Source organism: Corvus moneduloides, chromosome 1 (assembly GCF_009650955.1).
Source record: "Corvus moneduloides isolate bCorMon1 chromosome 1, bCorMon1.pri, whole genome shotgun sequence".
NCBI lineage: Eukaryota > Metazoa > Chordata > Aves > Passeriformes > Corvidae > Corvus > Corvus moneduloides.
Genome location: NC_045476.1, coordinates 110,248,658 through 110,274,905, shown reverse-complemented (window position 1 = coordinate 110,274,905; position 26,248 = coordinate 110,248,658). Strand labels below are relative to the sequence as shown.

The following is a 26,248-nucleotide window of genomic DNA, read 5'->3' as shown; positions in this document are numbered from 1 at the left end:
GCTTTAAGGCAGGATTTAGGTAATCTTATCTTCAAAAATCTCTGCATCCTTTTTTCTTCCACGTTTTGCTCCTGATATGCCACTAACACAGCATATGTACATTTAGCCTGATTATTTGCGTACCATACTTCTTCCCTTGGACTAGATAAACCAATCAACCAGCCCTCAGTGTGAGCTTATTTCTTGGGTGACAAGTCCAAGAATAGGTGTGCCAGAGGTGTCCTCCTCAAAGACATGTTTATGTCCTCACTCCTGTCCTGGGATAAGTAAGACATTATGGTCTTTCTGTTGTTGTGGGATAACACACCCAGGCAGCTCTGCATCTGGATAGAAGCCTTTGAACTCTCACTGTATCGTTAACCTTCCCTTCCTGCAGGATAAAGCCAGACAGTAGTTCAATTTTTTCCCCATCTTCTATGCAAATCATTTGGGACTCAGCTTCCCAGATCCTTTCTTATTTCCAGTGGTCTGATTTCCTTACTTTTCAGGCTGCTGTCTGTTTTGTAGTGACAAGCAATTGCTATGACCTAAGTCACCCAGATGCCCAAGTGCTCCCATTCTCTGTGTAGGAGCGAAAGGGGATATTCCCACCAAGATGCAGTTCATCTGAGCTTTTTTGGAAGAGAAACTACAGCCAAATCCCATGCCCAGAAGTTCAGTCAACAATAGTAGCTCACATAAAGTCCAAATTACTCACAGGTTATGCTCTTCCCTTGCTAATGACTGCATGAACACCTGGACCAGGGGGTCAGGGACCACATCGCCATTCCAGCCACCTGCCTTACTGTAAGGAATTACTTGGCACAGCTATTTCAAACTCGCTTCAACCAAGGCATTAAGAGTTTCATGGGAATTTTTTAATATGTTCTAACACCAAAATGAGACTTCTGACTCTTTCTGGGTTTTGGTGAAATGATATTTTGTCTCTGCCAGAGCATCGGATTTATTTTCTAATCCATTTTACCACCCTCCTGATATCATAAGATTAAGACCGTGGTAGCTTCTCTTTAAGGTTGTTCTGCAGATAGATCTTCACTTTGCTGATTCCTTTGCTGAAAATAACTAGTGCTAGTTCTCTTTACACTATACCTTCACAACTGCTCTATTACATTTTTATTCTTATCTATTAAAACTTTTCTAACTGTGAAGGTGAGAGATATGATTTCATGATCTATGTGTGATGAAGGTATGCCTGCAGACCCTTAGAGTGCAGACCTAATATAGAACTTTTCTTTTGTATTTAATTGCCCTAAAAATAACATTTAAAGCCTCCTAGTGTACTGCAAGACCTTTGGAGCTAATGCACCCATCATCTTTAAAGAAACCACAAGAAGTGATTGAGGAGAAGGGTAAAATAGCTGGACTGATAAAATAGGCTGCATTGTGCCTATTTCCAGTTTCTGCTCCTCAAGATGGTTTCTTGGCTATTAGTTATGTCAGGGTAATCAGCACCTCTTGGTGCAGTTAAGGTCCTGAATAGTTATTGCTTATTGGAAGAGATTACTATGTCATTACTCCTCATTAGAAAATTAAAGCTGTTGATCAAGTACTGCATTCTTTTCTGCCTTGTAAAATATTTTATTAATATGTATTTAAAAACCTACAAAACAAAGCACACTAGCTCCTTACTTATTTTTAGGTTTGAACAAACTCAGATTATCTGTGTTGAAGCCAAATTCTGAGATCCATAAACAGGCAGTACTACCACTGCTATATAGGGAAATTGGAGTAAGTATTAAACAAAGAGTTGTCCTGAAATGAAAAATGCAGTCATCATTAACAGCAATAATTGTGTGGTCAAAACTTTGCAAAACTGCAGGTTTCTTTAAGGGTTAATTCATCCTCACAAAGGACATAGACCCAAAACGGGAATTTGGAATTTACGTCAAACATCCTCTGCATTTCAGGGCTGTTTAGACTGGTGGTGGGAAGAGGGGAGGTCACAATCCCAAACTCAGACTTAAACTCATTTCAACACACAAAAATGTCATTCACAGCAGAAACAAAACAAAAGGAAAAAAAAAAAAAGGAACTCTATCTTTTATGCTGTAGATTTTTTGGATTGATGAGAATTCCTTGATCAGATTTTTCTCCCTCTGAAATTTCTTTCTCATATTGTTTTCCTATTTTCTGCTGGGGGTGCAAAGATCCCTCTCACTGTTAAATCTGAACAAAGGAATCAGCTTTAGTACATAAGACTAAAGACTAAGACATAAGATAAGTCTCTTCAGTCACCACCTGGCTTACAAATGAATTTTAGTTTCTCCTTTGCGGTTGCCTCACGATTGTTCATAATGAACACCCACCTCCACTGATGCAGACACAAAGATAGGAGTGACACCACAAGCTGGCTACAGAGACCCTTCTCACTGCCTAAACTACCGTAAGGTCAGGATGGATAGTTGCATTTTCACTTGAGAACTTTCATTTGAGCCTTGTTTGGAAGGTCCCTGTTTGGGTCTTCTGTAACCAGAGGAAGCACCCATCAAAGTGCATTCACTGCCTGCGGATTTAATGAGAACAATCAATGTGAAGTTCAAACCTCCTCTGGCTGGCAGCACTTGCTGGGTATGTTTTAAGCAAACCTGGTGTTCACTTGGCAGGACAAACTTCTGAGAGTATAAGAGCCCTGTTATCTCTCCTTGGCAATATGCACAATAGAAGCCTGCTTGCTAGACAATAAAACATTGGTCTTAATATAAAACCCTTTTCACAGTTTATAAGGCTAAGCTTAATTAAAAGGAGAATTGTGTATGCTTTCCTTTCATTTAGTAGTAAACACAGCCTCCTTCACCTCATACAAAGCTAATGGTGGTAAACCAGATACTGCACCACTCTGTATGAGAATAGCGTACTGTGGAATACACTGCTGGAAGGAAACAGCATGACTATTCAGTAAATCCAGTTGTAATGTATGAGAACCTCACTGGGCTGCTCCTGCAGTGAGCTGGAAGGTATCACTGTCCTGCTGCAAAGACTCCCTGAATTTTGAAATAGAGATCTGCAATTATCACTCCAATCAGACAACCAACAGTTGGGTGAAGCTGATCTTCACATTCCCTTTTCAAGCAGCAAGTAACAGGTGTCAGCTATGGCAGAATCACGAAAAGAATGGAGCAAACCAATGTCAGCACCACCGAAAGTAAACTGAGACAGTTCTTGTCATCTCCAGGGACTCACTCAGAACAATCATCACGCTGTCTTTACAAACCATCCTCTCAAAACTGGCAGCCCAAAGTGAGGACCTGCAAAATAGAACATGTTACAAGAGCTATGGCCATGGCCAAATTGCAACTTTGAATACCCCCAGTCAGTGAGCCCCCCGTTTTGAACTGTGCCTTGGCACAGGAAATCACAACAGGCTTTTGTTTGGATTGGTGTTTACACTGCAAGCACCTGCATGCTCAGACATGGTTTTGTATGGAATGATACATGACAAAGGACTTGTGCAGCCTTGTGGGTTCACATTAATATTCTCATAAGGTTCATGTAGAAAAGGAGTTTGATAATAAGATACAGAATTCTCATCAAGAACTGATTGTATGAATTCGCCCAGTATAAGGAACTTACAGGATGCAGCAACTGGATTGATTTTGATGGACTGATTTCATGAAGTCACATTGGTGATTTCAATCTCAGCAGAAAGAGCTGTAACTTAATTTCTTTGTGACCTGATGTCCAACCTCAAGAGTTAGTGTTGACTGGCTGTCATGGTTTAACCTCAGCCAGCAACCAAGCCCCAGGCTGCCACTCGCTCACTCCCCCACCAGTGGGACTGGGGAGAGAATCAGGAAGGTGAAAGCTGGAAAATGCATGAATTCACATAAAGACCATTTAATAGGGAAAGCAAAAGCTGCACATGTAAGCAAAGCAAAAAGGGGAATTAATTCACTGGTTCCCATGGGCAGGCAGGTGTTCAGCCATCCCCAGGAGAGCAGGGCCCCCTCATGTGTAGCAGGAACTTGGGAAGACAAACTCCATCACTCCAAACGTCCCCCGCTTCCTCCTTATTCCCACACTTTATATACTGAGCATGATGCCATATGATCTGGAACATCCCTTTGGTCAGTTGGGGTCAGCTGCCCCAGATGTGTCTCCTCCTAGTTTCCCACCTTCTCTCAGCCTTCTCCCCAGCATGGCAGTATGAAGAGTGGAAAAGGCCTTGGAGCTGTGTAAGCCCTGCTCAGCAGTAACAAAAACATGTCTATATTAGCAACCCTGGTAATTTGTGTTCAGCACAAATCCGAAACACAGCCCCATACCAGCCACTGTGAAGAAAATTAACTCTACCCCAGCCAAACCCAGCCCCACTGGCCAATTTACTTAGCAATATGGACAAATAATCTATTGGATCACTGAGTCTTGACTTCTGCTTTTTCAGGACATCTCAGAAATTTCTTTTTACCTGTATAAAGCTGTACATTGAAATTAGTTTGCTTTTCATTTTTTGCTCTGACTGGACTTTTCAAAGCCTTAGCAAGTCCTGCCCCTAACTTCCAGACTAAATCCGTCTAAAGCTAATTTATGTCTATTTTTTAACTGAGCCAATATTTTGCTTTAGCTAGTTCTTGTCCCTTCTTGGTCCTTAATTTGCTATGGTATTTGCAGTGTTCTCAAGTTTACCTCAGCTTCTGTTTTTCTGATGTAAGCAAAAAGCTTTTTTTTAAATTCTTTCCCCATCTAACAGTGGAGAAATGTTGCACTATCACCAGCTTGAGGCTGTGGGACATCATTTGCAAAGAATGAGAAGTCTTGCATCACTTTTCACTCCTCCGATAGGAAATTGCCTTGGGGATTAGCAGTGAATAGCAGTGTAAACTTGACCCCCTTGACAAACATACATCTCTGCTGCTAAAAATGTTTCCCAAGCACTTCAGGACCAGTCCATCTGTTACAAGGTCCGACGAGAAGCGTGCTGGTAAGCTTTACATGAACAACTCCCAGGTTTCACTCAACAGCAATAATGCTGCTTTTCAAAGTTCTTGGCAGTGAAGCTGCAAGTAGGATCTTGCAGAGATTTACTCCCCTCTAACCCTTTCCAGCAGATTTTTCTCTTCAGGAGGGAGTGACTGGACCATCCAACTGCCACAAGCAAGAGATGTTCAAACACGAAGCAACACTACAATAAAATGAAGCAGCAGCCAGCATCATAGTTTCCTGGCATTAATGCTGGAACCAGTGGGTTAAGAAAAATCTAATTCACTTTTTGCATGTGCAATGAAGTGGAATTCTCAAGCTAAAAAAAATTGCAGTGGCTTAAGACCTGTGTAACTGAAATCAGAATCATGCTCTTATTTCCACCAGGTCTTATTTCCTGTACTTCTCTGGTTTTCATGTCTCAGGAACTCTCATGGTGCTTTTCCAGGGCAGTCCTTTTCTAGCCTTTAACTAAGCAAACGTTGATTAAGTAAACTTTTACTGCGATCAAGTAAACAAACAAACAAACAGAAATAGCATCTCCCAGAATTTTAGCCATTTTGTAACCGCTGGATTTTGCATGGGATCTAGGAGCTGCAAGTTGCTCCTCCCACTCAAAGAACAGCTTGTTCAGCAGCAGCTGCTTTCCTTTTAAGAGATTTTGGCAGTTTCTTGGGCAAGCACCAGAAAGATTTCTGTGGTGGCAGTCATTACTGTACTGCAAGTTTCTGTCATGCAAGGGATATAGAGACATTTCTCCCCAGGCAGCAGGGAGTTAACTTGCCTCCTGTTCCCTGCCTTGGGAATAAGAGCTGGGATGGCAGCCCATAGTAGGAGGGTCTGGATTGAATTCGCCAGTGAAGAGGAGGGATAACATTTTTGTGTGAGAAAGATGCTTGCCAAGAAATTGCGAGGGGAAGTAACATGGGAGAAAGGAAGTAACTCATCAGTGTTTGGGACAGAAAACAGCAGTTTCAGGATCTGGGTACACATCAGGGTCTTGGATGGATCTTTCTCTACCTACGTCACTCACAGAGAAAGAAAGCAGGAGGAGGAAGTGTAGATGCCTTCAGAAGCTTATGAACACTGCCAGAACCTCAAAAGCATCCAGTTTCCTACCAATACAGGCTAACTAAATACTGCTACACCACTTCTAGAGAGGAAGAGACTGAGGTTGTAGAAAACTTTTAAAAATAAGACTAGTTTTCTACCAGCACGAGCCTCATTGGGGCAGAAACATGTGAGCAAGGGCAAAGAAAGGGCAGCAGCAGCCCCAGCTGCCAGGCCACTGGAGGACACCATGCTGGGACTTGAAGCTCTAAAGAAAGGCTGCTGAAAACCAAAGCCACTTGGCTTTGTGCTTCCCAAAACCAAAATACAGTTGGGTAGAAACAAGTAAGGTAAATCATTGCTTCAAAACTTACAATTATTCATTCAATGAGATGCTACAAAAGGAAGGGAAAAAAAAAAAAGAAATAAAACTTCTGGGATGCAAAGACTTGTTTTCCTTTGCTTTTAACCAGCCATTTGAAAACACTGCAACATGACCAGTTCTGCAAAAATGTTTTCCTGACCACAGCATCTTGCATGCAGACAAACACAAGGATTATGCCAGTTCCTGGAAGAATGAGCGTCAGTAGCTTTTTTTAGTACTGGAGCACGTCTGTTTGTATTGTTGTTTTTCTCTCTTATCTCCCTGATTTTGGGGATATCTTTTTTGTTGTTTTTGTTTTTCATAGCCTCTTTGTTAAACAAGTACTATAGGTTACTTTTTCCTCTGGTTTTTCATTTTTGTTTGTCTCTAGATTTTTTGCCTGTATAATAAAATTGCCCTTAACAAACTCTCTTCTGCTGTCTCAGCCTGAACAACTTCCACTGGGTCATCTTTGTGCTACCATTTTAAACAGTTTGCTTGTTTGTAAGTAGCTAATTAATTATTTTTTCTATTCAACAATAAACTTTTGAGCTCTGGTCTGTGACTTCTTTTAGTGAGAGCTCCTGTTTCACCAGTGTGTATTTGAGAAATTTCCCCAGGTAAGATGAAAGATGGGAATCTGACTTGGTTTCCTGGGAAAATTTCTCAGGCACTGTTTCTTATTTTGGTGGTACTGAGTCAAGACAGCAATTGGACATGTACTTACTTGGCTTTGAAGTCAGTGAGACATATTAACTGTCTGAAAAATGGACAGGTGTCCCTGCCCGTGGCAGAGGGGTTGGGACTAGATGATCTTTCAGGACCATTCCAACCCAAGCCATTCTATGATTCTATGATACTGTAATTCCAGTGTGTCTTGCTGAAATTAATTCAGGCGGCATAAGGTTTCACATGTACAGTAATGAAAACATCCTGGACTTGAAGAATTACAAAATCTGGACCAAAGGAAAGGGATAGATGACTAATAGGATACATGAAAGACACAGAAATGTTTAAAAACATGACAAAACCCCCAAAAGAATCTATGGAAAGGTGGTCCTGAACCACAACACTGTCTATGAAAGAACGGAGTGGGATGGTGTAAAACCTTAAAGATTTATATCTCCTGTCAATTTGTAGAACAAATTAGTGGCTGAAATTTGTAAAACTAAATAGAAGTTGCTTTAAACTGAATGTCCTGAGTGTAAACTGTAATTTTTCTACATCAGGGAGTGTATCTCATTTGCTTATTGAAATATTTTAGTGTATAATGCATTCTTGTGGAAGGGCAGTGAGCAGCCAAAATCCTTGCAATATTCTGTACTGGTTGTCTGAAAACCTGCTGTGTTTTGTTTCTCTGCTAAATTCTCTTAAAAAAAAGAAAAAAGCTCAATTAAATCAAAAACATCTCTCTGATGAACCTCTCCTTTGATCTCTCTCTTTTGATAATCTCTCTCCTGACAGGCTGTGATACTCTGCTAGCAATGCTTTGTGCTTTCCTCCATGGGGATAACAACTGTTCTGCTCCAGGCATTTCCTTGGCCTAGGATTTGGGATCTCTGGAAGAGGGCAAACATCTCCATCCAGCCTATTTGTGTGAGTGCAGGACTCCCTGTGGAACTTTTTGGTGTTACAATGAATGCCACAACAGTTTATTGCCAGGAAGCACCTAATGACCTGGCAGTAATCTCACTATGACTGATCAAGATTTTCTTCAATTCCCTTTAGCAATTTTACCTGATAAATTAGTGCAGGGGAAAAAAAAAAAAAAGGACAAAATAAAACCGTAAGTAGAACAGAGGCTCTGATTTAAAATATCTAATGGATGATGCTCTTCTGCTTTCCTGGGGTTATAGTGTGCAATGCTTCTCCATAAATTCTAGAACATTGGATACTAAGAGCAGAGTGGTTATGACTCCTTCTTCACTGATTTCAGAGGAGCAGCCTTAAGCTGATGAGTTTAACTTAAATTTGGCATTTGATGTGTGGGGCACAACTCTGCTACTAACCTGAGGTTGACTATTTTAATCCAAATTGGGTCTGTATTACTGGGGTTGGGTAAAAAAATGGAGTTACTATTTTCAGTGATTTCTTCACATAGCAAGAAAAGCTAAAAAAAAAAAAAAAAGAAAAAAAAAAAGAAAAAGGAGATGGATTGAGATGATTCTCAAACAGAGCAGCAGAGCAGTCCCTATCCTGTGCCTGGCCCGGCACATGGTGTGTAGGACTAAGCATATGCACAGCCCCCCTGCAGGATGCGGTCTCTCACAGACTGTTTTTCTCACAACAGCAAATACTTACCCTGCAGTACAAGAAAGACAAGGAGCTCCAGAAGGTGGTCCACCGGAGGGACACAAAGGTTATTAGAGGTCTGGAACATCTCTCTTATGAGGAGAGACTCTGGGCCTCAGAGAAGACTGAAGGGGATCTCATTAATGCGTATAAGTATCTCAAAGGCAGGTGCCAAGAGGATGGTGCCAGGCTCTTTTCAGTGGTTCCCAGTGACAGGATGAGGAGCAATGGGCATAAACTAAAATACAAGAAGTTTCACTTCAACACGAAGAAGAAAATAACTTCTTTTCTCTGAGGGTGGCAGAGCACTGGAATACGCTGTCCAAGGAGGTCGTGGAGTCTCCCTCTCTGGCAACATTCAAAACCCACCCTGTGTCACCTGCTTTAGGTGACTCTGCCTTGGCATTGGGGGCTGGACCAGATGGTCTCCGGAGGTGCCTTCCATCTCTAACGATGCTGTGCTGTCCCCGCTCACCAGCCCGCCCCGGGGCTCAGCCCTAGGGCGCGGCTCGCACCCCGACCGCCCCTGCCCGCCCCCGGCGAGGCCCGGCGGCGCTGGAGCGGGGGCAGCGGCGAGGCGGGGCCGGGCGCGTGTGACGGGCGGCGGGGGCGGCCCCGGCGGGGCTGAGCCGCCTCGGCGGGGCAGTGCGGAGCGGCGGCGCGCCGGGGATGCGGAGCGGCCGGGCCCCGGGCAGATGATGGCGATACGCGAGCTGAAAGTCTGTCTGCTTGGAGTGAGTAAGAGTGGCCGGGAGGTCGCTTCCCCCTTTCCTTCCTTCCTCTCCCACCCCGCAGGTGGGGGCTGTGGGAGCTGGGGTGCCCGCTAAGCCGGGGAACGCTTCCAGCCTCGCTCTCCCGCTTCCCGGGGGGCGCCGCGTCTCCCGGTCCCGGCCGGGGCGGGGGGGTCGGCCGCAGTAAATTCCTGCACGCCGAAACTTGGCAGCCGCGCACCGGCCTCCGCTTTGGGGCGGGGGGAGGCTTTGGGGCTTGTTGTTTTTGTCTTGTTTCTCAACTTTTTAAAAGTGAGACGGGCGTAGCGGGCTGGGGGAGGTGGTGAGTGGCTCTCTTTTGGGGCTCTCCCCCAGCGCTCCCCAGGCGGGGTGGTCGCCGGCGCAGAGCCGTATCCCCCGGTGGCGGTGGCCTTGCGGAGGGTCTCCCTTCGGTGCCAGAACCCCGAAGGCACCGGGGGGGGGTTCCTGCCCATCCCGGGGGCTCGTCACAGGCGGCGGTGTCCTCGCCGAGCCCCCGTTCCAGCGGTGGGCAGCGCCACGGAGAAGAGCAGCAGCGCTGCCCACCCCGGACGTGTCGGGTGGCTCCTTCTCCCGGGGCTCGGTCCCGTCTCACCGATGTGCTGCTCGGTGCTTTGTTTAGTTACTTGCCTGGCTTTATTCAGCAGCGCTTCTTTGACTCGACTCCTTATAGGAACGTCCTTTTTGCCATCTCTTTTTTTTTTTTTTTTTTTTTTTATTTCGCTTTTTTGGCGAACTCGCGCGTGCGTTTCACATCTGGAGCAGCAATGTGCTTAGCTCTGCACTTTGGCTGCGCCTGCCCCTCTCTGCCCGGCACCGAGGGAGCTTCCCAGCAAAACGTGCCCACCAAGCTGGGACAAACACCCCCGCAGAGCAGAACCACCTCTCCTGACAGTAACCAGCAGAGCATCACTACTCCAGTACACAAGTTCTTTTTTAAAGTCAAAAATCTCAAATTACCCGGTGCAAGTTAGGCTGCTTTTAGGCCCACAGCTCCATAAGCACTCAGAGAAGCTGCATGAATGAAGGCGTTTTAGAGTGAATTTGCTTTCATGCCATACAACTGAGTTGAACATTTCAAAACCAAACACAAATAGACAATCCAGTTCTCTCTGATTTGTGTTGACACTTAGCCCAGCAGGAGTGGGTACCTTGCCCTGGAGTCATTCTTGCCAGGATGTGGTGCCAGGGCACCAGAGAGTTCAACCCGAAGTATTTGGCAGTGACCATTCCTCCTTTCTTGGTTAGAATTCCTGCCTTCAACTTTTAAAATGGCATAGTGACAAAAATAAATGTGGTTTGCACAAACACGAGGAGTCTGTGGTAGAATATATGGATGTGTCTTTGTTTATTTTCTTCTCCAGCAGAAAATGTTGTAATTTTATAGAGATGAAGTGTCTTGTGGAATGAGATTCCTCATGTCCATAATTTATTGATATTTTGTAACATTAAAACTTACTGGGGGTTTTGTAAGGCAATTGTTTACTTTTTTTAAGACAGGAAAAGAAACCTATAATGCAGCTCTGTGTTACCAGGAGTATGCAATTACTCTGTAGATTCATTAAAATGATGGGGTGGCAGTGGTAGCACTTAGGGAGATGTGTCTGTAGTTATAGTCACTTAGTAATTAGTGAGATGTTCCTTCCTGAATTTTAGTAGGGCATAGTCCTAGAAAACCTTCTGCTTCTGATCACAGACATCTCATTTGCCATGGGGACTGACAGTCTGTTTTCCCAAAAGAGAGTAATCCTTCAGATGATGAATCCCCTCAAGAAGCTCAGACATTTCTAGAGCAGGGAGACTCCGTACCTGTCTGTGTGAACAAGTGCAGGTATTAATCTTCTGATCTGCTTGAAAGCTAGATGGCAACTCAAAAGTACATTCTCAGATCTACCAAAAGAAATCTTGACAGTTGTTTTTTTCAGTAGGTCCTGGACCTGGTGGGTTAATCTGCATTGTATGTTGTTGGTCCCTGGATAATCAGTCAAGTCTGGCATGTCCTAGTCCCAAGACAAGTTCTTATCCTTGTTAGAAATATGGATTAAATTAGTTTGTAAACTCATCTCTCTCCCCACTTCTGAACACGGCTCTAGATCAGACAGGAGGACCACTGACGGTTTCTGACCCCAGGCTGTGCAGAGGGCCTGGGCTTGGGCTGTTTCTGCCTGTTCAGAATTTCCCAATGGGGAAAAATTGCAGCTGGTGGAACGTTTCCAAAGCCAGCTTCTCCACAGGCCCTGAAGCCCCATTTGGCTATAGAGGGTCTAGATGGGAAGATGATGAAGGGGAATAGAGAAGCCAGAGCTGTGGTCCACACTGCCAGCCCTACTGGCCAGTGCAGTACTCCAGGGCCAGTGAGTGGCCTGCAGGCATTGCATTGGAGGTAGGGAGTAGGTTATTGGCTCCTGGATGTAACCCCACATTGACAGGAGGGAGCCTGGCCTCTAGATTTTAGGATTAACCTAACGAAATGGGATTTGGGTATCTGCATTTCATTTCTTTCTCCTCCAGAGTATCTTGGGGTTTTAAAAACTCTATGCAAGTGCCATGATAGTGATGTGGAGCAGCCAGGAGTAGGTTATGGGATTTGTAGCTGTTGAAGGATACACCAGAGAGAAGGACAGAGGGGAAATTGGGGCAGCAGGGGGGTGGGAGTGAGTCAGTTTGGAAGGAAGGCTTTGTTGATGGCAGAGCTCTTTGAGCAGGGATGGTTCCAGCTTCCCGGTGGGCCGGCAGGAGCAGGATGCCTGCCTAATTGTCCGGTGCCTCACAGCCTCAGGTGTAGGAGCTACGGAGGTGCAGTTGAACAGCTCTCTTTAGTATGTTGCCATACAAGTGTTCTCAAGCCTGCTCCCAAACTACTTCCTCCAGTAAATTATTGCTGCTGGGCAGTGAGGGATCTACATGTGGAAGGTGTTCATCTTCCTGAGTGCAAACACTTGAGCTCTGCTGCAAGTTGTGTCCTGTTACCCCAGACTCTTCCTGGTCTCTCAGTCCAGTTTGTTGTTTGTTCCCAGCGTTTGTCCCTTGTTAGATGCCATGTGCTTCTGGGGCTGAGCAGCTTTTATCTGCAGCTCAGTCTATGTGATGAAATGACGTGCATCTCCCATTTGCCGTGCATGGTGTTTCTATGTGGGCACCTTGTTGAGGGGATGGAGGAGAGAGGAGTGTAGGAGAACTGGTGTGTTGCTGGGCTGTGCTTTAGTGCTGCAATGTGGCTGGCTGTGCAGCTGCCAGGTTTCCTAATCTGTCTGTGGCTGCTGAGTGCCCCGTGCCTTAGCTCCCAACATTTCTTTATGTGGGCTGGAGGAGCGATTTACAACTCCCTGCCAAATCCTGACATAACTGTGTGTGGCAACTGCAGAAGAGATTGCCAGGTTTAAGACTAAGGCAAAGTTTCATGTCTTTGTCACTTCCTGAGGAAACTTTGACAACTCTTCAGCCTTTGGGAGGTGGCTTGCTACCATCTACAGTGACCTCCATTGCTCCTTTCCTTTTGTTTTTGTTTATTACATTTTTGTGTTGTGACTGTGCATCACAGGACCAGAGGAGGTAGGATTGGAAGAAGCTCAGAGGTCATCCCTTGTCCTTAAAGCCCCTTATTCCTGACATTTGTCTCCTCTGTCTTTAAAAACTCATAATCTTCTCCCTGGGGTTATGTCCCAGGGTTTAACTGCTCTTACTGTAGAAAGTTTTTCCCGAACATAGTGCCTACATCTTCCTTATCTGAGATTTTGTTTCTTCACCCTTCTGTTTGTGCCTCCATTTTCTTGCTCATAAGAAGTCACTTGCTGGCCTGCTAGCATGAAAATGCTCTCTGAAGGTGATAAGCCTGCATTTGTAAAAGGAGTGACATTTCCTCTGTGGAAATTATCCTATGATACTGAACATAGATGACTGGGAATCTCTAAATTTGTGTCTAAAATGCTTGTCACAATGCTTTTGTGGCCTACATGTCCCAGCAGAAGGAGGGGAGCTGCTGTTAAAAGCAAAGCTGCACCCCTGGCTGGGTTGTACCAGTTAAGGGGCTTTCTTCTCACCAGGTATGTGCAAGGTGGCTTCCATGGTAAGGTGAGCATCCTGCTGAAGACAGTAACGCTACACAGTGCAGAAGCCACCTGTGCATCAACAGCTGCAGTGTTGTAGCCTAAAAATGAGAGTAGAGCAAACAGAGGGGGTCATGAAAAGAGGAAAAATGCACTGATGAAGTAAATGTGTGCCTTCTATAATTTTGTCCGCAGAAATATCTTGTCTGAGAGAGGAACAGAGACTGGCAAGCAATTTTTTTCCCCAGTGTTAATGGTTCATCATCACCTACTCATTCATTTCTATTTTATTATGTAAACAAGTAGCTCTATCATGAGAGAAATTTTTGAGTCATGACCACGTGGCTGTTTGTCACTGGTTTGAAGTGTCCATCACTGCAGCCTTTCCATCAAAGGAGGCCTCCTCTGCGTCTCTATCCTAGCCGGTTATGGTTTTGCATTGTAGTGAAACATCAAATGAGAGGTAAAACTAAACAGTGATTTTAAGTCTGTGGGGAACTGAAAGACAGACACATGGTTAGCTGAACTGCATATACCTAATTTTCTAGGGAAATTGTGGTTTTTAAAATATTCTTCTTTAGTGAAGAATACTCTGAAATTTACACTTAATGTGGGCACACAGCACTTCTGTATCCATTGCTCTGCTTTGCCAGTCAGAAGTGTACAAGATACTGAAGGAGACTGGGACTGGTGATTTTGTTTTTATTTTGTTTGTCAATATTGCATAAAAGTCCAGTTGTGCACCAAGCAAGAAAGACCTGTTCTCTTGTATCAATAAAAAAATGTCTTCAGAAGCCTAAAGCAACCTTTTTGTATTATTTTATAAAACATTTAAATGGCTACAATCAGATTTTTTGCAATATGTACATTAAATATGTAGGTAAACAATTTCTCACCATTTAGAATTCAGGATTCCATACTGACCTTCGCCCTATTGCTTTCCTGATGTATCTACAAAACTTTTTTCTTTACTAGTTTCTTCCAAAGGTTTTGTGTGGGATTGCTTAGAAGGGTAGAGTGGAACATCCTTCTAGGAAAAGGTGACTGTGGAGGCCACACTCTGCTTTCGTTTCCAGCAGCCCAACCAAACTGGATTTCTGAAGAAGCAGAAGCAGAAATTTGAAGCAAGTTTTAGTTTCGGTAGCAGCAAAGCCTCAAAGGGGAATCTTGTTAGTACTAATCTACTGGATAGCAAAAGAGTACCCTGTGGTTGGTGCTTGTTGCTGCACTTCATGGGCTCCCATCCTGTGCTTGTAACTTGCCTGTTGAGTGAATCCATGCAGTGACTATTACCCAGCAATCATATGCAGGCTGTAGTTTTACTGTCTCTCAAATTCTCTTAAATTCAGATTTCCCCAGCCCTTGGCTCTTTTTGATTTCTGGCTGAAAAATTGGGAAACTTCTTGGTTTACAGTAATTCTGGGTAAAAAAGAAACCTATATTCTTTCTTTCTGCCAAAATAAGGAAGTTGAATGGCGATAAACTCAAATTTTTTTCACATGGTTGAATGCAGTTTTAGCCCTATTTGGTGAAGTAATGCTGAGGCAGACTATGTGAAGCAAGCAGAAACTTTGCATGCAAACAATATGTGGGGAAGAGAAAAACCCTCTCATTTTCATGAGGTGATTCCTTTTAACTGGCCTAAGTCAAGCCAGTTGAAAAGGGCATTTTTAATTTGTGTTTAGAGTGTGTTTTCTGAGACTCTGGTTGATGGTAGGACTTGTTTCTAAGGTGATAATTTGATTTATTGGTAGGGTGTGTTGCAGTTACAGTGCAGTTGAACTGCAGGGCTTGTGGTGGTGTTTATAAATTACAGTGCTGGTGCATTTTGCTTGTGTTGGGTTGTGTCTGAGCTGGCTACAGTATGGATGCTGCAGACTGCAAGTGCCATACAGGCTGGGTAGATGTATTCTTGACATATTTTGTCTAAAATTTCTCAAGTTAATTGCTTGTTGAGAGAAGCATTTACAGGGAGGCTGGAGCTGTAACTCTGCTGCTCTTGTTCTTTTGCCTCCCTGCTGCTCCTTCTTGCAAATGCCATTTGCCCAGCCTTCAGGGCTGTTAGACCCTCCAGGGACTGCTGTTAGTCATGGATTTCCTGGCCACATCTCTGTTCAGATAAGATCAGGACAGGCACTTTTTTTTTCATTTCCTGCGCTGTGGTTTTGAGGGGAAGGCAGAGGGGCACATTGAAGTGAACACAACTGGCTTTAGCAGGTTTGCGCTGTCACAGAATGATGGAATGGTTTGAGTTGGAAGGGACCTTAAAGATCATCTGGTTCCAACCTTGCTGCCATGAGCAGGGTCATCTTCCACTAGAGCAGGCTGCTGTTGACCCCACCTTCCCCACAGTTCAGGTGCTGCCTCAGAAAACTGAGTGCAGGGCAAGGGGTTTCTCCTCAACTTTGATGGCTCGCCAGCCTCCACTGATGGGGGGACTGGTTTTGGAGCTGCGCTCTCCATCCAGAGATCTGGAGCTTCCTCTGCTCGTGTTTTTCTCAAGCTGTTTCTGGGGCCAGCCGAGTGCCCAACACATGGATAGAGGTACCTTTGGGAAAGGAGGTGGGAAACTGGGTAGAGTTCGTCTACCCACAAGCTGCCTACACGTCTTTCCTCAATCCAGTGCTAATCACACCTATGGGTTAGATCGTCCTGAGTTGGATCATCCCATGCTCTTTGGAGAGAGCAGAGCAAGCCTTCAGTGCTTTGCTCCTTGTTATGTCCCCCTCCTACCTTCTGATTGTAGGCCAGGGGCAGCTCCTGTGAATATAACTCTGCAGCCCCTCACCAGAAGGTGTCTGGAGCTGCCATGGGACACATGCTTCCGAAGTAAACCAAAATAAAAGATGTTTCTATTCTTACGGAGTTGTTTTTCTTCTCACTACATGCCTTGTAGAGGCTGGGCAGTGGTGTCAAGGTCAAGGTGAAAGGAAATTTTTAAAATTCCATCTCAATTTGTTAGATGCCAGGAAAGGGACACATTCCAGTTTTCTTCTGAAACATCTTGTACACCCTTTCCATGAATGCTCGCAGTTTTGAACAGCACTGCCAAAAGACAAATCCCAGCTTTAGAAAGCTGCCAGTGGAGGTGGATGGGAGGCTGACTGGGAGCACAGCCTTGTGTAAGCACATGCCAGTGGTTGATTTATGGTCTCTGGCCTTGCAGGGCTGCTCTGAAAGCTGAACAACAGGCAGTGGAACAAATGCTTTTTATTTTCGCCTGGATATTTTTAAACAAAAATGCTGGTTAGTGCATGGCTTTTATATTTTTTGGAGGAGAGGGTAGAGAAGTTATGGTTTTTCACTTTTTGTTTTGGCCAGAGTATGTTCTTATTTGGGCAACATGTGGAAGTGCCTGTGCATGAAATCCAGCCACTAAATACTTTGTGTCCCTGAGTTATTGTTTCCTCCTTTGTCAGCAGAGTGACAGGATGCTGCAGACGTCATTGGGTGTCCCGGTTGGACCCGTCAGGGGACCGTAGTCCCTGCAGGGAACTACAAAAAACTGTAAATGATAAATATCAGGCCTTTACAGGAATTCACCTACAGTTAGGGACTCTCTGAAGCAGATTCTCCTTTCCTTTAAAGCCTGTCTGTAGAGCCAAAATGAGTTACCAGTGATTCCTAAAGTGGGTTTAATTGTGAAAAAAAAATTGAATTTGGGGCCCATTGAATTCTGCAGCAAACAAAACTTAAGTGTTGATAGGATCTCGTGGTTCTTCAGCAAAGCTGTGCTTCTGGGTGACAGGATGTGTCTGAATCACTTGCATCTCCTTCCACGCTCACTGGTGACCTGTGGGATACAATTGGAATAGCTTTAACCTTCTCTATCTCACGCTTGTAATTAGTAGCTGATAACTCATCTCCAGTACTGCCATTGTGTGAATTCTCGAGATCTACCCATTTCCTACTGTGAGGGAATTCAGTGTCAGAAAAGGAATCCTTAGGAGTTTGGTCAACATCTGGTGTGTGCCAACACAGAGAAGCTATACTGGGAATCACTGGACTTACCGAAGACTGATTGAAAAGAGCATTTCCTTGAATGTGGTGTGGTGTCACACCAAGGCTCAGCTAGACTCTTGAGACTTTAATTTTTAACTACTCGATTTAGAGGGGTGAAAGTGCATTGTCACTATGGTCAATAGTTTAGGATTTAGAAGCATATTACAACTGAAATATTTGAGGTGTTGGTAAATGTACAGTCACAGTTTTAATTTTGAGCATCTTCTACTATCTGTGGAAGCAAATACTAATTTTTTTTGCCTTAGGCAGTCTCTGTTAATAAAGAAACCCTAAACCACCAAAAAAATGAACCTCTCACTGACTGATACACACCACTATCAGCTTCTAAGGCTGCACTTCTACTTTGTGGCTGGATGAATCTGGCAGCTGATTAATTCCTGGAGGGATTTAGAAAATGAGAACGGGAATATGTTCTTCCTTGAATAGGAAGCCCATTATCTGTCTTTTTTTTCCCTTTTCCTTTGCATACTAAATATAAGTATTTAAGTACCTATTTTAAGAATAATAATATCAACACTTGGAATATACCTTGTTAAAGCTGATATGAACAGGAAGCCTCCAACCACTTTTAGGCCAGAAGTCGTTCATGGTGCATAGTCCATGTGGACTTCAGCCTTTTCGATACTGTGCAGACAAGCTTGCTTTTAGGGTATTAATTTTGTGAGTTTGCTACAAACATGGGGGTTTTTGCTACATTATCCCTTATACCAGCAGTTTTCTTTCTTGGATGTTACTGCTCTTGTGGAAAATCCAAGGAAAGTTGAACTTCATTTTTGTCTCGGTTTGCTTAAATGTCAGTGAGGGAATTAAACCTTCTATTCAAGTATTGTGAGTCCAGCAGCAGACTGTGGTTTATGTGAATAGTCTTCAGAATCAATTGCTCTGTCCTTTGATGTTTATTTTTTTCTGCCTTGGATATTTTTGTTTATTTTTTTTCCTGCAGAGTGTGCTTGAAAAGAATAAATGCATGCCAGGGCATTAGACAGACAGTAGGAGCATGTTTTATGTGACAAAAATGGCAGTTGGATAAAACCAGATAACATAAATTTGATTTGAGATTATGTTACTGAAACCCTAATCTGAGTAGCATCCTTAGGCATATGTTTGATTCTAAGCATTAGGGTAATCCCTCTTCAGCAGAGTATCAGGGTACATCCTTCAGCCTTTCCTGAGTGGGCTAAATTGAATTCCGTGTTTAAAGCCCAGCATTTGCTCTAATGCACAGCTGAATGCACTGCTGTGTGGAGAATAAGATAAAATGTTTAAGTAAATTAAGTATTTGGATAACACAGCTCATGATTGATTCCCATCATTTGACATTAAAATCGGATAGAGTAGCTCAGTTCTACCTCAGTTTTGTGGCTGGGTTTGCCTTCTCCCTTAGGCTGATGCGGATAAAGAGAGAAAGCAAGCCTTTGACACCCTAAATCCAAATTTAAAAAGATTGTCAGAAGGAGAGTGGTAGCCCTGCAGCCTTAGAAGTTCTTCAGGAATAGTTCATCACCAAAGAATGGTTTGGGTTGGAAGGGACCTTAAAGATCATCTCATTGCAGTCCTGCTGCTGTGGGCAGGGACACCTTCCTGTAGGCAGCATTGCTCAGGGCCTTGAACACTTGTGAGGATGTGCAGACAAGTAGGAAAAGGGGTGTAGAAGTTGGCATCGAGGAGATTTGGAGGAACAGAATAGATAAAGACAGAGACTAAAGGAGGAGGGGGTGGAGTATTGAAACTGACACTGAGGGAGAACATCAGGGAGGATTGTAGGGGGACTGATGAGAGGGAATGAGGAACATAGAGGAGTAAAGTGAGGAGCAAGGGAAAGAGAAGCTGAGGATAATAGAAAGCTGGATAGAGCAAACCAACAAAGGGTAGTAGAAATAGTAACATTGGGTGAAAAAACCCTGCCACTTCTCCCTCGGTTTTAGCCTTCAGTTTCCTTTTTAATTATTTTAAAGCCCTGACTTTGTCTTAGTGCTGTTTCATTTGTGTTTCAAAACACTTTTGGCCAGTGGAGCCTGCAGAATTGTTATTTGCATTGCTTTAAATTAAGCTGTCTCTCTCAACTAGTCAAGAACACTGTCACAGATGTGACAAAGGAAAGCTCTGGTAGGATTTCATTGGCCAGTTGAGATGCCTTCCTCAATCCCTGTGCCTGTTGTTCTGCCATGTCTGAGATCTGGGGGAACTTCGGAGTCAGTTCCATGTAGTCCCAAACACTCAGGCTGTGACGCTGGAAATGTGTTTAGTATCCAGACAGTCTGTCCTGAGGGTGGCTCCTCAGTACCTTCTGTGTGGCTCAGTCTTTTCCTACTTTGGAGGAAAAGATGAAATGTACTCTTCTTCTACCCCTTTGTCCTCTGAGAAGGAGGACAATATACTAAATTGCATGGTTTAGCATTCCATTTGAAATGTTCCTGGAGTATTTTCAGTTGAGATTTGCAAAGTCCATGCACTTTTGAACATTTCTGGTTTCCAAATTCTGAGTGATGGTGAAAAAAATCGGTCAGGTGAATAAAAACTTCCTTCTTCAAGTCAGTTGTAAGTTAGATACTGATTTCCTAGTTATTTTTGTGATGGAGAGAAGCAGGTGCCTTAACAATAAGAGCAACAAAACTTGGTTTTGCTTAAGGGCTTTTCCCTAAAAATTTGAATTTCATGGCACTAGTGCTGCTGATATCTTGAGAGGCCTCCTAGAAACAGAGACTAGACAAGAATAAGGGAATACAAGTAGGTATTTATTTGAAAGGCCTTCAAAGGTACCTCCTGGGGCCAGAGGCTATTGCCCAGATGGACCCCAAGATGGATGACCGGTCACAAGTTCTTCACACTTTTATAGGTTTGGTTCATTTGCATATCAGGGTTAATTCTCCAATTAAAGCTTCAGTTTAATGATGTAATTCCCCTCATCTTGACCCCCTCTCAAAGGCTTTTGGTTTATACTTTTTGGGCCTAGGATGATCTGGGTGTCCTTGGAGAGCAGGCCTGGAGAGGCTTTGTTATGTCTACCTAGCACAAGAGAGCAGAAGTTACCAGGCTACAAGAAACTTCAGAGTTACACACTAAGCAGTACAGGATTTGAAAAATATAAAAGTTAAAACCTAAGGCATCACTAGCAGCTTTTAGAAATTGCTGTGTTTCATTCCTGATGAAATCAATGGGAGGTGAACATATTCAAGAAGTCACCTGCTTAAGGGCTACAGCCTTGTGCTGATAATTTCTCCCATTTAGGAGCCTGTTTGGTGCAGATAGCTTTACGTTCAGTAACTTCACAGCAGCACACAGTAAATCCACAGATAAAAAACTTAGCCCTGGGTTTTAGTATACCGTGCTTGCTGTTACCTCTTCTGTTTACTTGCATGACTGATAGAGGGGAAAGGACCAGGTGGGTGTTTATATGATGCTGTTTAAAGTAAGTGGTGATGTTTGCTGTCTTGGGGAAAACTTTACATCCAGGCAAGAGTTGAAATGAATATGAAATCACTACTAATGGAGGTTAATTAAACCTAACAGTTGGGTGAAACATTTCTTAATGCAGATTTAGGTTTAGGCAAACTTCTTACTGTCCATTCCCAGTCCTGCACATAAATTCAGGAAATGGAAACCCCCAGTTTCAAGGATTTTAGACCTCTCCTTCATGTCACCTCTTAATGTCTGCACGGATGCATAGTATCTATATGTAATTTGCAGTTAATTTTAAATAAAAAATAATGGCAAATTTCAGAAACTCTCAACTTGTCCCCTTCCCCTCATACCCCCTGGAGAAGATGTGTTTCAGTGTGTCTGGAAGGCTGATGGAGGCGGGTTTCCAAAGGCTGGCAAATGGTAAGAGCAGCTTGCGTGAAGAGGGTGCCATTAGCAGCTGGGCAGCCTTCAGGCTGCTGATGAAGGAGAGCAACTCACACCTTAGATTGTCACCAGAGGCTGCTGATTTTACAGGTTGTTGTATCAGCTAAAAGGAGCTGATAAGCAGAGGCAGAGTTTCCGGCAATAAATCCGTGTATGAACTCTTTAGTTCAGTTGCTGTCCCACGCTTGAGGTGTTTCCTGACCCGCTCAAGGCTGATGGTGTCTGGCTGCCTTTGGCCAGTAGAGACCAGAGGAAGAGTTACTAGCTTCTAGTTGTTGGTAGGTGACATACCCAGTACCAGGGTTCTGCTAATTTGGAGCAAAGATCTGTGGCCATGAGGCTGGTTCCTGTTTGTTAGAGGAAATGTTAGTTTTTGTAGCTGCCCCCTGAAACTGCCTCCTTCCTCTCTGTTGCTGCAAGGGACAAGGGATTGGGCTTTCTTGTCTCCACGCCTGATGTTTTCGGCTGGTGTTTCAGGTGGAACTCATAATTTATGTGGCTTTTTTCTTCCTCTCTGGTATGCAGGTGGGATAGTTACAAATTGGGAGGAGTATGTCTGAACATTGAATTGAATAGGGCTTATTGAGCCTGAATGGACAAATCTGAAGGTAATTGAGCCTTCTTACAATTTTTCCAGGCAATTGCTGGACAGTTTTTATACTAGTGAAATAGTAAGCTGAACACAAGAGCCATTTCATCAGATGCTGTGGTTGATGGGCATATTGTTGCTTCTGTAAGAGCCACTGCTGTCATTTAATAAAAGAAAAAGACTGTTGGTACTTGTAGGCAATCTGCAATATGAAATTACAGTGTTTGGATTGGATTAGCAGTTTCATTGGCTGGAAGATGTTCAATATCTTCTATGTTGGGACAGGAATATAAATTACTTTGTTTTCATGTTTACTAGGTGGCACTAACAAGCCTGTATTTCTAAATTATGGCCCCTAATGATAGGATTTGACAATTAAAGAGGTAGGGTGTTGGAGTATGAACAGAAACTTGTGCCAAATAGCAATTCAAGTCAAAGATTTTCTCCTCATCATACCAGTATTTTGAAAGTTTCATCTGCTACAATGTGTGTGGGGAAGGTTCACTTAGGAAAAGAACTTGGTTTGGAAAGAGCTACACAGAATTGTTTATCCCATTTTTTTGCTGGCAAATTGTACTTGAAAACAACATTTGACAGGATGCTGTTGCCTAATGTGTTTACTTAACTATGAAAACCTCAGGTTATTTATGCATCTAGTCTGAAAACTAAATTTAGTTTCTCTGATCACTGCATTGCACAATAGTGATGAAGGATATTTAACCAAATTGTTCCGCTGGTATGTGTGCATGTGGCCAACAGAGATAAAACCCCTGCAGTCAATACTCGTTATCACTGACAATTCGAGGTACAGTGACTTGTGTGTTACTTCCCTTACCTAATTTTTCAAGTTCAGAGACAATTATGAGGATTTCTAAGTTGATACTATTCACACATTTTTACTGTATCTTTAAATAGGAATTTCTCTGCGGGAGGAGTAGTACATCAAGTGGATTTTTGTGACTGCAAGTGTATTTTGAGATAGAGTGGGTAGGAAAGGGATGACATCATGGAGATGTTAAAAAGTTTCCCAAATTTGTCTAGAAAATGAACTCTGACAATTGGAATTGCCAAAATCCAGGCATTACTATTAATAAAATTGCATAGGCATTAAAGCTGGACTTGCAGTTTTAATTTATTTTTACTTCAGCTTTATTTAGCTCCTCCCAGTCGAGGTTTGACTTGCTGGAGAGATCTGGGAAGTTGGCTTTTAGTTCCTTCTTCATTGATGGGGAGACTGTGACCCATCTGTGACACCACCAGCAGGAATGTTCCTGTGGTAAACCAGGGCCCATTTTTCATCCTCACCTGAAAAATGAAGTGGTGAACATTGGAGAGGTCATGCTTAAGTGTGTGTGGTGGAGCTCAGATGGGAAATCAGCAAACTGGCAGCAGGGAGATGTCATTAGGGTGAGCTGGGGTGGTAGGAGAGCATGCCATGGAGTGCGGGTGTGCAGTCCCCGAGGGAAGCTGGGAATGCCCCATCCCTGGAAGCGTTCAGGACCAGGTTGGACGGGACTTTGAGAAACTTGATCTAGTGGAAGGTGTCCCTGTCCATGGCAAGGGGGATGGAACTAGATGATCTCTGAGGTTCCTTTCATCCCAAACCATTCTGTGATTCTGTAACACGCTTTCTTACCACTTGCAGAGCACCTGTCAGGGTGGGTTTAGTGGGTTTATCTGCTGGTCCGTGTTATACCGTGGTCAGGAGGATCCTATGATCCAGTGGTCAGTAAAAGGCAATTAGAGGTACAGTTCTTGTTTGGATGATAGTGACTCCATAAAGTCCCATAGCTATAGGTCTCCTAAAAATTAACCCAAAAATTTCCCCTCTGTGGCATACAACATTTTTGATAGTGTGCAGGTTTGGGTGGGGTTTTGTGGGTTTTTTCCTTTCTTTGTTCATTAATACAATAAATTAATTGTGCGATAGGGGCATTTCTTTGAAGCTGCCTTTGCCATACAGTACCCATTGCCACACTGGGCTCCGCAAGGTGGTACCAGCAGTGGGAGATACCTGGAATTCCAAGGGAAGGTGCTCAGGCACCCTTCTTTCTGTCTCTGTCTGTCTCACCTTTCTAGTTCTTGGAACTTCATTATGCTGTCCTCTTTCCCTCCTTACCCAGGCTTTTGACTCCCAACTCACGTGAGCAATTCACTCAGTGGCCCTTTCTCCTCTGCTCCCGTCTCAGCATGGCCAAGTGGACCCGGTTCCCTCCTCCCGTAGTCCCAGGAGTCACCAGGTGGTGCTATTGCCCACTTAAATGCTCTGCCTCGCATTGCAGCACAGCCCGGCCCTTGCAGAAGGGTTTGATGGCGTTTGGTTTTGTGATGGAGCTTTCTTTGGTGGGCAGCTGTGTCAGGTAGTGCAAGGGGTCTTGTTTCTTGCCACGGGTTCAGTCTTGAGTCAGTTTTATTGACGCAGAGTTGTTTTCTGTGACTTTATAAGCCAGTGCCTTGTTTGACAATGAGGCCCCCCAAAGGCTGGACTGCTTCTACACAGCTTGTGACCACGCTGTTGTGCTCAAAAGCTGCTTCACTGCAGTGTGAAGCATAAGCAAGTCTCATTAAGGATACCCTCGGGCTTCGTATTGCTGGGTCCCCTGTTGAATCCCGTGCAATCCCGTGGATTTTTGCTCATTCCTTGGCATGTGCTGCTAGTCCAAAGGAGATTTGTGTCTGTGACCCTTCAAAGGTGCTCTTCTTCTTTCTCCTTTCATCCTCTCATCTTATTAGCCAGCCAGATTGATACCAACTTATTTGCAACTGGTTTTTATAGAGATCATGCTCCTATTTGAAACTGTAGAGGCAGTTCAAAACATGGAGTCAAGCTTCTTAAGTGAATAGCCAGTGCCCCCAAAAGCCACCATTTGAGATGAAGGAATGCAAATAAACTTCAGGTTCCTTCTTCCTTTTCACCAGGCTAAGCAATTCTCTCTCTGCAGCCGCCCGTACTGCATGCTGTCAAGGGCATAAGAAATTGATTGAGATTCTGCTCTTTGATTTCAATTTAAAATCCTCCATTTCTCTTGGCAGTTCAGCTGCTGTTCTGAATTTGATAACTTGTGTGCAAAGAGGAAGGAAGGGCGTAAGAAAAGACACAGAGAGTTAGCTGGAAATTTGATGTGGGGAAGCAGTTTCTAAATAATATTAGCAACAATCAAATGCTGTTATCTTTGCTGTCCATGTTGCTCATGGTGGTGTAGCACTGTGGTTAGCTTGCACTTTGTATGATAAGATGCAGTGATTAAGCATAAATACTGGAATTAGAATATGGATTTGGGTTTTGGGTTGGCTTTTGGTTGGTTGGTTGTTTTTTTTTACCAGAGTAGGTGAGCTCTAAAAATTGCAAAGCAGAGGTAGGTTGGCTGCAGCATTAATTTTATTTCTGAAGAATAGTTCTGTTGTCCTTTTCCCTCCACAGCCCCTTGTCTCATAAATAAAGATCACTTTGTATTCCTGTGCCAGCTTCATAGACAAAGGAGTTGGCAGGTTGTGGAGGAGCAGCACAGTTTGTAAGTCCTGGAAGAGTAAATGTGCAGCAGACACATGGAACACTTTGCTGGGGCAATGAATATCACTCCAGGCTGGGGCATGAACAGATCAAGAGCAGCCCTGCTGAGAAGGACCTGAGGATTCTGCTGGATGAGAGGCTGGACATGAGCTGTCAATGTGCACTTGCAGCCCAGAAAGCCAAACACATCCTGGACTGCATCCAAAGCAGGGTGGGCAGCAGGGCGAGGGACGGGATTCTGCCCCTCTACTCTGCTCTGGTGAGACCCCACCTGCAGTGCTGCATCCAGCTCTGGGAGCCCCAGCACAGGAAGGACACAGATCTGCTGGAACAAGTCCAGAGGAGGCCACCAAGATGATTAGAGGGATGGAACACCTCTCATACAACAAAAGGCTGAGACAACTGGAATTGTTCAGCCAAGAGAAGGCTTCAGGGTGACCTAATTGCAGCCTTCCAGTACCTGAAGGGAGCCTACAAGAAAGATGGAGAGGGCATTTTACAAGGGCATGTTGTGGCAGGACAAAGATGAATGGATTCAAACAAAAAGATAGTAGGTTTGTATTAGATATCAGGAGGAAGTTTTTCACTCTGAGGGTGGTGAGGCACTGGAACAGGTTGCCCAGTGCTGTGGATGCCCCATCCCTGGAAGTGTTCAAGGCCAGGCTGGACGGAGCTCTGAGCGACCTGGTCTGTTGAAAGATGTCCCTGCCCATGGTAGGTGGCTGGGAAGTAGATGATTTTTGCGGTCCCTTTCTATGATTCTGTGATTCCTCAGGCTGCAGCTACAATTCTCCATGCCATCAACCCAGCATAAAGAGCTTGGGATTGGAGCCCTAGTGGTGATAGCAGAATAATGCCAAT

General features: G+C 44.0%; 1 protein-coding gene and 1 long non-coding RNA gene across 2 annotated transcripts in view; both read left to right on the top strand.

Annotated features, from left to right (window-relative positions):
* The first annotated feature begins 6,156 nt into the window (after window positions 1–6,156).
* LOC116450004 lies at window positions 6,157–9,165 on the top strand. The gene is made up of 3 exons (XR_004242627.1): window positions 6,157–6,835; window positions 7,796–7,927; window positions 8,622–9,165. It is a non-coding gene; the product is annotated as an uncharacterized LOC116450004 (long non-coding RNA).
* Window positions 9,166–9,241: 76 nt separating this feature from the next.
* The window catches only part of RAB31 (RAB31, member RAS oncogene family), a 66,755-nt gene continuing 49,748 nt past the window's right edge, over window positions 9,242–26,248 (top strand). Inside the window, exon 1 of the mRNA XM_032121908.1 lies at window positions 9,242–9,357. Coding sequence (XP_031977799.1) covers window positions 9,319–9,357 — 39 coding nt within the window. The 5' untranslated portion in view covers window positions 9,242–9,318. The remainder of the gene's footprint in view (window positions 9,358–26,248) is intronic.